A 12,721-nucleotide genomic window follows, 5' to 3' on the forward strand; every position below is an offset into this window, starting at 1 on the left:
GTAGGCCACGCATGAGTGAGCCCTTGGCATTGGTGCATTCCGATGTTTGTGGGCCTATGCCTTGCATGTCTATGGGTGGCGCGAAGTACTTTGTTACCTTCATTGATGATTTTTCTAGGAAAGTATGGGCTTATCCCATAAAGCAAAAGTCCGATGTCTTGGCAGTCTTTCAGCGTTGGCTTACTCTTGTTGAGAACTAGACTGGGTATAGGCTGAAATGCCTTAGGACTGACAATGGGGGAGAATATGTCTCATGTGCTTTTGAGTAGTTTTGTGATGACAGGGGTATTAAGCGTCAGTTGACTGCCCCTTACACCCCACCCCAGAATGGTTTGGCTGAGCGCATGAACAGGACTATTCAGGAGCGTGTGCGCTCTATGCTTAGCCATGCAGGCCTACCCCAGAGTTTTTGGGCTGAGGCAGTTAGTACGGCAGTGCATGTCATAAACCGATCGCCTTCCAGTGGATTGGATTTCCAGGTTGCAGAGGAAGTTTGGGCTGGTAAGCCACCCTCTTATTCTCATCTCCGTGTCTTTGGATGTGAGGCATTCTGCCATGTGCCCAAGGACAAGAGGAGTAAATTGGATCCAAAGAGCATTAAATGCATATTCCTTGGCTATGGTGAGTCAGGAGAGATGGGCTATTGCCTATGGGATCCGCAGGTGTGGAAAATAGTACGCAGCCATGATGTCGACTTCCATGAAGACAAGATCCACAGGCAGCCTGAGAAGGTGGTTGAGATCCGCAGAGTGATCTTTCAGGAGGAGCCTAGAGCTCCAGCACAGCCAGTAGTACAGCCTGCAGCAGTTCCTCCACAGGGCCAGGGTTTTGGACAGGCAGTTAGACAGGAAGCAGAGCCTGCGGTGAGACGGTCTGCTAGAGACAGACATCCACCTGACAGATTTCAGCCCTCTATGAATTATGTTTTGGTTACATATGCAGGAGAGCCTTTCACTTATGATGAGGCTATGCGTAGGGGTGACAGTCACTCCTGGGAGAGGGCTATGCAGTCTGAGATAGACTCCTTGCATAAGAATGAGACTTGGGATTTGGTTGCCTTGCCTAAGGGCAAGAAGGCTTTGCCATGCAAGTGGGTGTACAAGCTGAAAAGTACCCCTGGACACCCCAAGCCGGCATACAAGGCTAGATTGGTAGCAAAGGGTTTTAAGCAGGAACATGGTGTGGACTTTGATGAGGTCTTCTCTCCTGTGGTTAAGATGACCACCCTGCGCTTAGTCTTGGCTTTGGTTGCACAGCTTGACTTAGATCTATATCAGATGGATGTCAAGACGGCTTTTCTACATGGGGACTTGCATGATGAGATCTATATGGATCAGCCTAAGGGCTTTGCAGAACTTGGCAGGGAGCACCTAGTGTGCAAGTTGAAGAAGAGCTTGTATGGCTTGAAGCAGGCACCTAGGGAATGGTATCATAAGTTTGATGCCTTTATGCAGTCACAGGGCTTCAGCAGGAGTGCTATGGATCCGTGTCTTTACACGAAGAAAGCCCGTGATGGCAGTTTGCTTATCTTGGTACTCTATGTTGATGATATGCTGATAGCAGGGAAAGCTCATGATGAGCTAGATGCTCTTAAATCTCAGCTAAAGAAGAGCTTTGAGATGAAGGATTTGGGACATGTCTCACATATACTTGGGATGCGCATTAAGCGCGATAGACATCAGGGGCTTTTGCATCTCTCACAGCGGGAGTACATTCATAAAGTCCTTGAGCGCTTCCGCATGCAGGACGTAAAGCCTATTGGCTGTCCATTACCTTCTTATGTGAAGGTATCACAGGCCGATTGTCCGCAGACAGATGAGCAGAGGGCCGAGATGGCCAAGATCCCTTATGCTTCAGCCGTGGGCAGTTTGATGTATGCCATGATAGCCACTCGTCTAGATATTGCGCATGCAGTTGGTGTTGTGGCACGCTATATGGCTACACCTAGCAGCAGACATTGGGATGCCGTGAAGGGTATCATGAGGTACCTGAAGGGCACAGTAGATAGTAGTATTTGCTATGGCAGCCATGATACAGGGGTCATGGGGGTACACTGACTCCGATTATGCAGGACATGCAAATAGTAGGAAGTCCACTTCTGGCTATGTATTTACCTATGCTGGAGGGGCTGTCTCTTGGATGTCCCGGGTTCAGAAGTGTACAGCTTTGTCTACCACTGAGGCCGAGTATGTTGCAGCCACTGAGGCTTGCAAGGAGGCCATATGGTTAGGCCATCTAGTTGCTGACCTTGGGATTGATGCTACACCTACACTGCATTCGGATTCTATGAGTGCCATTCAGTTGGCTAAGAATCTGGTCTTCCATGCGAAGACGAAACACATTGAGGTGAGGTATTACTTCATACGTGGTGTCGTGGAGGACAAGTCTGTTGACCTTGTCAAGATCTCCACTGACGAGAATCCTGCAGATCTGCTCACGAAGAGCCTCACTACTGAGCGCTTTGCCTTCCTCAGGAGGTTGATGGGCGTTGGATGAGATGTTGCCTTTCCTCATCCCTTGTACCTATGTACATTTGTACTGTCTTTTCTTTTTTCTTTTCTCTCTCACTAGGGTAGATTCGCCTTTAAGTGGGAGGTTGTTGGGGGTAAAGGTGCCTCCGCCGTGCCGCCCCATGTATTACTACACTGACAGTACCCGCCACTGCACACTGCAGGTGGCGGGCGCCCGTCACGTCACTTTATTCTTTATTCTTTTAGTGACAGTTTGAATAAAGGAAGGCCCGGTCACACATTGTGACCGTTGGAGTTCCCATTTCTTGTCTCTCTCTTTTCTTGCTCTTGCTCTCCCGCCATAGCTCGTGTGCAAGCTTCGATCATTCTCACCTTTCAAGTGTACTAGTTGTACCTTGTACAATTGACTAAACAAGATCTTATTCTTGTACTTGAGCTCTCTCTCTCCCTCTTGTGCACACTCTCTCATGCTTTCAACTCTGATTTACAACATGGTATCAGAGCCTCCTCTGATCCTTTCAGCTTCCTCATGAGGCTTCCTCTATCCTCAGCTTCACTAAGTGCACATGAGCATTCATCATCTTCATCTTTTCCTTCTTACCTCCATAGTCAAGCCTTGACCCCCTGACTTTGGTAAGAACAAAGGAGCATGTATATTGCCCGGCATTCTTCTGGGAAGTTGTGTCTCAGCTCTTGGAGTAGCTACCTATCACGTGAAATATCAACATTGTCCACATCAGAAGGCGGCATTGTAAAAAACGCAGAGATAGGTACAGATCTAGGTCGAGATTAGTTTTTACTGCTGCGTGCATTGCAGAAGGCGCGATCATGGCGGGCTTCTTGGGGCAATGAAAGGATTTGACAAAATTCCTTCTCCACTGGCCACACAAAGGTAAACCCTAACGGCCTGAGGGAGCTTCAAGCTCACTCATTTTTCATGTTTTTTTCATTGTTTCTCAACCTAGGCATTATCAACAGTGATTTTAATCACTGAAAAACACTTGTCAAGCCTTGTTACTGCCATGTGGAGCTTAAATACATAGTGCTTCTCATTCCATGGAGAATATTAAGCTTGTAAAGATCAACCTACATCATGAGTACTAGAATGGATGTTGGTAAGAGTGCTTCTTAGCACTATTGATGCATTCAATTGATGCTCCAGACTATTTGTTGTTGGTAAATCAGAGATATGAGTGTTTTTGTACTCTCCATTGATTCATCCCATAGCATAGAGTTGATTGATAAGCTGTGCTTCACCAAGAACTCCTCTAATAGGCTACATTATCAGGAAGATCCTGAAGTCCGGTCAAAGCTCACCTCGTTGAAACCTAGGAAAACAGTAAAACTTTAATCAAGGGTTGTTCGAAGAACAGGACCTCCGAAATCCTATCTTGAGATATTGCATATGTATGACTACCAACCATTTTCAACTTTACAACTTTAAGTAAGGCTATCAGTTCTACTATTCAATTGTATTTGCCCACCTGTAAAGGACTAGACACTGCCATTGCTTAAGGCAATAGGTAAGACCTTCCTATAATGGCCATGGCCTATGTAGATGTAAGGCCTCAAATTTGCAAGTTCAATAGAAAAGATTTCCATCCTTGGCAAGTCCTTATAAAATACAAAATGATGGAAAGAGGCTACTGGCCCTTCATAAAAGGGACCAAAGTTATTGACCCATCCAATCCCCTTGATGTAGAAGATGATAAAAAGGGTTCAAGCCATCATCATGCTTCATTTAGATGAATCTTTAATTCATCATATTGACCAACTCTCCATTGCTAAGGAGAAATGGGATGAACTTGAAAGGCTCTACAGCGCTACATGGAAGAACTCCAAGATCTTTCTAAAGATTGAATTTTTTAGCTTGGAGTACAAACAGGGAGAAGATCTAAGCAAATTTATTTCACATATGAAGGGGCTTATGGGACAGTTGGCCTCCATTCAAGCACCTATTCATGATGAAGATGCCATTGCTATCCTTCTAAAGTCTGTAAATAAGGTTTTTCCAACCCTTGTGACTACCCTAACTAATATCCCGAACCCAACCTTGGCAAGTACCATCCAGTCTTGCTTGGATGAAGAGAAGAGAAACCATACTGAAGAGACATTAGCATTTACTTCCCGTGAGCAAGTGTTAGTCCATACCGCTTCTACTAAGTGCTCCTTCTGTCACAAAAAAGGGCATATTGTAAGCAATTGTAGGAAGAAATATCCTGACAAAATGAAGTGCAATAAATGCAAAAAGACTGGGCATATCGCCGGTAAGTATCCCAGTGTTCCAGAAGTATCTAAGGAATTGGAGGCCAACTTTGCCTCCCAATCCACAAATGACCGACTCTTTTGAGTCTTGTAACATTTTCTACCTATAACCTTCTTTTGTAGCCTGATTTATAAAGGCATCTCATTATGGATTAAGGGGGAGCATCCTATCATGTTGTATCCAATTCCACTTGGCATTGAGGGGGGGCGTTGAGAAATAAGCATAGGAACTCTCCTTATACTGGAGAGGATAAGGGTAGCTAGGTGTAAATAGACTGGAGAACAGGGGAGCAAGGGGAACCCTAACCCTAACTCCTCCGGAGGCTATATAAAGAGCCTAAAGTACACACTCACAATTGAGGAGAGTGTACTAGTTGTACCTTGAACGACTGACTAAACAAGATCTTATTCTTATACTTGAGTTCTCTCTCTCTCTCCCTCTTATGCACACTCTCTCATGCTTCCAACTTTGATTTGCAACAATCTCTAGTGTCATGCCCTAGGCCTTTGCATATGTAACACACTAGTAAGTCTCATAGAATCACCTTTTCATACTCCATGAAGAGTTTGCCAAGGAAGAAGGACAAACCAATAAGTGAATAGTCAAGATACTTGCTCTCGGGGCACAATAGGGAAAACATTGTAGGGGCTTGATGACTTTCTAACTACCATTAGAGAGTTACTGATGCTTATGATCATGTTAGACCTTAATGTCATGCTGTAGAGAATTCTCAATCCCTTTTATATCAAGTTGAGTGTGTCTAAGCGCTTTGTCATAATCCTTCTTAGTCCCTTTTATATCAAATCCACTACGCAAACCAAAGGCTTTGTCATAATCCGTCTCCATTGAACCACCCAATCCCTTTTGGGGCTTCTTGGGTTTGTTGATGCCATCTCTTGTAGCTTGCCCCCCTTAGGATGAGGGTGCTTAGGCTACCCCCACTCTCGATGTGCTTGCAGGGAGATAAGGGAGCTTTATGCGAGGTAGGATTTATTGCTTTAAGGAGTCTTTATGGGCAATAAAGCCACGACGTTACTAACTCGCAATTGTTCAGCTAGCAGGTTGAAATTTGGGGAGTGGCTGCTGGCATGTGGCCAACCAGGTTACATATACATAGGATCGCATTGTACAGCAAACTGCGGAGTCCAAGCTCATCAATCGTGTAGTACGTAAAGGAGTGCTCCGAGATCATGGACTTCTGACATCCAACCTAGAAGGTGATGATGTGGCATGCGAACAGCCATACATATTACATTGTTGGCAAACTCGCATGTTATTTGTACTCGCCGAGGTGGCCGATTGTCGCACCTTGACGAGAAATGGCTGTTGCCACATGCGCCTTCCATCGATCGCCTCAGCTTGGCACCGCGTATCCTTCTCCTTCTTCCTGCAGCAGCTTCCACTCCCATCCGCTGCCATGGCATGGCCCCTGGAGGTTGCATCGTAGCATCGACTTTTCTGCTTCTTCAAGGATGCGACGCAGAAGAAACAGTAAAGTAACAAGCATAGCTTCATCATCGTCCACCTTTGACATCGTGGAGGGGAAGACGAGTCTAGGCGCGTCCGATGTAGAGGTCACAAAGGTCGGGATTGGAGCTTGGTCGTGGGGGGACACATTCTTCTGGAACGACGGCGCTTGGAATGGCATATTCCTCCACTCCTTAAACTTTCGTTTCGTATGTTGATCTTGTGTAAGGAAGCTCCCGCTTATCTTGATGGTCTCTGATCGACGCAGACAGCAAATTGGAGGGTGCCAGAGCGGCCTTCAACGCAAGCGTGGATGCGGGACTCACATTCTTCGACACTGCCGGTGCGTCGTCGTACAGACCATATGGCCTTCATTGATCGAGCTACCATAAAGATGTTGCCGTTTGGCTTTGTCCGTCACTGATTGATTGCTTTTGTCCTTGATGATGGCGCTGCAGAAGTCTATGGCTCCAAGGTGAACCTCGATCCACATCTATTTCAAGGGAACCTTCAAATGTACAGGTTTTCAATTGTTTCTGAGAGTCACGTGTTTCATTGGGTCACAATTAATGCCTGAGCGTCGTAATATGCTAGGGAGTTTGACGTGAAGTTTACCATGTATTGTTGGAGACACTGGCCCCTACTTCTGAAATCGACTGGAGGTAGAGCACATACAACTTGGACTAGGATGGTCTCCATTGCTATCGCTGCTGTCTTGTGGGCAGGTTGTGATCGTTGGCTTGTCTCCTAAGAATACTGACTCCAACGTATTCTTGGCATTTCTATTTGAAGTTTAGAACTGTCTTGGTCAGGATAATAATTCCTTAAGCTTTGGAGCTTCTGTCCTGTAGACCAACCATACATGCCTGTAAATTAAGCAAGTCCTCATCAATTTCTAGAGCAGAGAGAGCCACTCAATTTACCCCATTAATTAGCTTGTAAAGGAGCATCTTGTTCTTGTTTTCTTGTCTAGTACGAGGCCCTTCCGCATTGCCATTGTCTTTGCTACCTTCAGTGTAAGGTGACTGTTAGACAGGGAGCAGTCCACCTGCAAATGTTGATGACCAGCAAGAGGAAGATGATTATGATGCTCAGAGCACAATTGAGGACAGCAGTTCATACCTTTGCACAATTTGCAATGGATCCTGGGTTCATGGAATATTTGCATTCTCCTAAGACGGACAACAAGGGCAAAAATAAGATTTGGTCTTCCAAAGCTTTGGGACAACATGAGCTCCCAAAAAGTGACGCAGCTCAGCCACAAGAGGCACCAAATGCTGACAATGAGCAGAAGAAAATGTTGGCAATGGGGCAAGTGCAGCACATGCAAGACAATGTTGGAAATGTCAATCCTATGAATTTTGGACACTTAAGTATGTATCCCAATGTTGGGCATCTGAGATATTTTGGAGGTGGTTCAATGTTTCAGGCAATGGCTGGTCATGGTTCAGCTATGAGGATGTATGACCCAAATGCTCATGGTATCGGCAAGCGATGCATGGAATGCAATGCCCCATGTATCCAGGAATGGCTGGTGGTATATATAGTCTCATATGGTCACATTGGATTGGTTCTTGCTGCACAAACCAGTACGTTTAGGAATGCATCTGCCAACCCCAGTGTGTATAGGTCCCATGAAATGAATGCTGGTCATGTAAATGCTCTGTTTAATGCTGGTTATGATGTAAATGCACCCAATGTACCTTTCTTGCAACCACGTGTTTTTGACAATGTGGCACCAAAGGAAAGGCAAAAGACTTGAATGAGGGTGGCAAAGTAGTGAAGTTTGAGGTATTTAATGGTGCGCAAGACAAAGTGAAGGCTTTGACTTTTATTTAGCAGCTTGATGCGGCGGACTTAGGAGGGAACTTCTCTGAGTCACTTTCTTAAAGGGTAATGCATTGCAGTGGTGGGCATCACTTCTAGTGCAAGGTACAATGCCGTCAACATGGGTATAGTTTAAGCAAGTGTTTGCTTCAGCATGGTTGACGAGCGCCTTTGAGGTTCATGAAATGACCTCTTGGTATAAGTTGAATACTTATCAATGAAAGGATTTAGAGCAATATAACAAAAAGTTTTGGGAGGCATTGTTGCTCACCGTTACTTCCTATCATATTGTCCCCCTTTCAGAGCAGATAGAGAAGTATTGTTGTGGGTTGCCCAAATAAATTCATGATATTTGTATCAAGACAACAACGACCAGCTTGTCTCAGTTAATAGAAACCACATGTACAGTAGATGCTTTGCTGCATGTTGAGTCTTATAGCTTCAAAGGCCAAGCTTGAAAAGAAGTCTTCTAAGGCTGACAAGCAGGGCATATCTGAATTTAAGATTGGCAAGAGGCAAAAACTAGGAGGAACATGGAAATGCTACCCAGTGAAGGGAATTAATGGTTGCAAATAAATGCTTTGCTTGTGAATAGGTGGGGCACATGGCAAAGGACTATCCTTAAAGAGATAAGCTGATAATGCTGAGAATAAAGGTGATTAGAGGGGAAAAACACCCAAAACCATTGTTGGTTTGGTCAGCGATGTGCTTAGTGATCAGCCCAATAATGATTTAGAGCTTTGTTGCGCTCAGGGTAAAGTGAGAGAACAACATGCTTTGATTTTCTTGGATCCAGGTGCATGTGCAAATTTCAGCTCCACAAACATGGCTGCCCATCTAGGCATTAGAGAGGATGAGATGGATTGTAGGGAGAGATTGATCTGACATTTAATGTAAAGCAATATTTGAACACAAAAGATAGACACAAATGTACAACAAAGCATAGAGTGATAATAATAGAACTCAGAGGTGAATAGTAACTCAAAGACAGTGAACACAGAAAAAGAATGAATAAAGAATAGTACAATGCTCAATGCAATAAACACACTATGCAGATTGAATACAAAACCTTGAACTCCCGTGACTCTGAAGGACCGGGGCAGAGAGATGAGCTGGAGAGTGTGTTATACTTTAAATGGATCTTGAAATGCAGCAACAGCCTCCAAATGGTGAGCAGCTGCTTTGCAAGCAGTAGTACCCCAAAATTGCAGGGTTGAGTCTGTCGATGACTGATATGGCAGTATAAAGGCAGCAAACTGATGACAACCAGTACCTGGAGTGATTGTGCAGGCTGGGTGGCAGCTGTAGACTGAAAATGCAGCAGTCTGGAGTGCAAATGTCAGCTGGCTGTTAAGTGGCAGCCGGAGGCTGGCGATGGCTGGGACAGCAGCAACAGCAGGCTGATGGAGGGTTGGTAATTGGCACTTGGCTGTAGGACAGCAGCTTGAATTAAGATATCCGCTTGGAAGGGGTGTGGACAATAGAGAATAGGGCGCCAATAATATGCAAGACAAGTTCAAGGTTGAGTGGAAGGTGAGTGGAAGGCAAGCCTCCTATTTATAAGTATCATAGTAACATGTGACGGAGGATAGGAATGAGGTTGGGGATGGCCAAAACCAGGGAACGGGGATTGGAGGGCAGGGGATGGCCAAAACCAAAAAATGGGGACTAGGGGGTATCACATATTAAAAAAATACATTTTCACATATACAACAGTTTTCACCTCATTACATTGGACTTTACTACAATAAAATACATAAAGAAGCACATTTTAAGCTTTGAAAACATAAGTTTTCATTGTATTTATTAGCATATTGCATAATGAACATGAGATTAGCAAATGACAAATAACGAACCATATGGGTAAACAAAGATTAATTTACTACAAAAGAGCATTTGTCCATTGACATGATTCATGTGACAAAAAAAGTCAAGAGTCCAAATTGAAACAAATGTCAAAAAGACGAACAAGTAAAAGTAACTACTAGCAGTAGAACATGAAATCAGATAGGCAGTTGACTACAAGGTTGTAACCAACTATAAAGCAACATACATAAGGAAACTTTTCCGAGCATGCTCCTATTCTATCTTCCATTGGGTAAACAGATTGGCTTGTGATGTAACACTTTTGCAAAGCATCCTTACGTTAGCATTGACAAAGGCCAAATCATTTGCCTTTTCCTCTCCAAGGCGATTTCTCTTCTTTGAGGCAATATGATTGTAGGTACTTTATAATTATTCCAAGTAAGAGAAGCTCACTATTAACTTAATATGTAGATAGCTAACTTTTGTAACTCTAGCCCATCTAATCCAAAGTTTTGCCACTAAAAAGGTGCCTCAATCTTGCCATGGTCCAACTCAGCATCATCACAGTCATAAGTGCCTCGTCTTCTCTTGTACATAACAAGGTGATCTTTGATCTAACATCTAGTATTTACATTAGACACCATACGCTCTAGATTAAGCCTCCAATATAGATTCACCTTAGTATCATTTTCAGATCCTTACCCTCAAACTTAGGGTCCACAAAAAAGGTGGTTGAATGCAAAGGTGAATTGTAGGCATTGCACCTTTCAATATATAGATAATGTATCTCCTTATATTTATTAGTATGATGTATTAAATTTTTTAACTTCTTGATTATCCTATCCATTGCCTCGTACACTTTGCTAATACATAGTTGCATAGCATCAACAAGTCTCAATAAGTCTATGATAGGTTTTATCATTGCATTAATTCTTTTTACATTCTCCCAAAATTTGTTGCTCTTTGTCTTTTCCTTACATAATGTACCCATGGGAGTAGCTACGAATGGAGAAGTACTAAACTTATCATTGACAAACAACTCTCACTCTACCCATGCACTCTTTGAGGCATTCCAATTTCAAAAAATTGTAGGCAAGGCGTATTTCTAAATACTTGAATAACATCTTTCTTGGCCTATTTGTGAACTCATAGTAAAGAAATTGATGATCCATAATAAATATGACTATTTGATTTGCATCCTATAACTTTGGATGAACCCATGCTAGCTCACTAATATCCTTCAAAATTTTGTTCAAGCAATGTGTCATATAGTAAGAAAATGTAATGTGCTTGTATACTCCTTGAACAATGACACCTATTGTCTTGTTTACGGGCTCACCATCAATCACAAAACCAATTGCGAGATGTGGCCCATCAATCTTGGTAGCAATGATCCACTCAGTTGCAAGTTGATCTGCAGACTTTCTAGTTCGTGAAGCATCATGTGATGGCATAAAATACATCTCCCCTCATGATAAATTACTATGCCATGGATTGATATCTTTTTTGTATCACTCCACCCATCAACGATGGGTGTGATGCAATTCATTTTCCAATCTCTCTTTATGTTAGTTGGAGCTTGCTTCAGATTACGCTTCTCATTCTCAAGCAAGGTGGTGCATAGTCTTAAAAGAGGAGTATATGTAGTTAGGCCCATACTCTCCAGTCTTTTTCAACATGGCTCTAAAGTACTCTAACATGTTGATATAAAATGATAAACACGATAAGTGTCATAATAATATGATTTTAGAATCTAAATTAAGTTATAAGCTCTTACAACCAAGTTAAAAGCTTAAGTTATTTAAAGGAAAAAAGAGTAAATAGTAAAGACTCAAGAGCATGCCAGTTTATGAAAACTTGACTGTATAAAGGGCAATGTGGTCATGGTAGAAGTAATGAACCAGAAGTGCATTTGTCTTCTCTTTCTTCATTGGGTCCCAACTTTCTTCAATAGTATTCTAGCGTATGGTGTTCAAGGATAAGGGTGTTGATGACGTAAATAAACTCAATCCACGTGGTGTGGATGCCATGCTCGTTGTTGTAGATGAAGGTTTGGATCCATTAGTTGTTGTTGTTGCCGCTGTTACAAGCGAAGCTAGATCAATCGTCACTCATTCAGGCTTCAATGCAAATAGAGCCTTTTGACCAACCACACGCTCTAGAGGCTTCCTCCTCTTCTCTAGTGTAGCCTTGGGGTAAAATTGCACTCCAAACTTGGCTCATATAATAAACAAGCCCTTACTTTATTTGCGTTGCTTGTACACTTGTAAGGATACAATTTGCATGACCGAGCACGCGATCCAGCTGTATGATGGATGTTTGGTATTTACCTCGTTCCACCATGACTATGTGTCGGAGCGTTTGCCTCTCCCTCTCCCTCTGGCACGATGAGTTGGTCATGAAGAAGCCATGTGGAGATGAGAATGCTGTATTGATATTTAAGTAGGGGGATGGGTGGATTCGGTAGATAGTGGTGGTGTTGTTGTAAGCGTAGTTGGATCAATCACCACTTGTACAGGCCTAAATGCAAATAGAGTCTCTTGACCAACCACACGCTCTATAGGATTCCTGCTATTTTCCAGTGTGACATTGGGTCAATTGGTGCATAGATCGGATGCTGTAAGCTCGCGTAGTGAACGCCGAAAGGTCCCCAAGAACAAAAGAACTCTACTTTTTGCACAAAACTCAAGGTAGAAAGCATGCACGACATGAACAAGAGACCAATTGGGTGCAATCTCCCCCCATGCCTTGTGTGAGCGCTCCACAAAGCATGTATTTTATGTATTAATCATCTTTAAGCTCAAATAATAGCCCAAATTACAAAATAGCACGCTTTTGGCTTTTGAGTTTGCTTTAGCACAAGATAAAAATAAAGCTAATGGGC

At 43.3% G+C, this 12,721-nt stretch overlaps 1 protein-coding gene across 2 annotated transcripts in view; it reads left to right on the plus strand.

Annotated features, from left to right (window-relative positions):
* Nucleotides 1-5,825: 5,825 nt before the first annotated feature.
* Nucleotides 5,826-12,721, plus strand: part of LOC148037944 (NAD(P)-linked oxidoreductase superfamily protein) — a 136,783-nt gene continuing 129,887 nt past the window's right edge. The window contains exons 1-3 of one of the 2 annotated variants that reach the window (XM_087676982.1): nt 5,826-6,381; nt 6,473-6,547; nt 6,663-6,679. In XM_087676982.1, coding sequence (XP_087533108.1) covers nt 6,057-6,381; nt 6,473-6,547; nt 6,663-6,679 — 417 coding nt within the window. In that variant the 5' untranslated portion in view covers nt 5,826-6,056. The remainder of the gene's footprint in view (nt 6,382-6,472; nt 6,548-6,662; nt 6,680-12,721) is intronic. The other variant, XM_087676981.1, reaches the window with a different exon arrangement.

This window comes from Lygodium microphyllum, chromosome 4 (genome assembly GCF_053477565.2).
Source record: "Lygodium microphyllum isolate KBCC chromosome 4, Lygodium_microphyllum_v1.1.10, whole genome shotgun sequence".
NCBI lineage: Eukaryota > Viridiplantae > Streptophyta > Polypodiopsida > Schizaeales > Lygodiaceae > Lygodium > Lygodium microphyllum.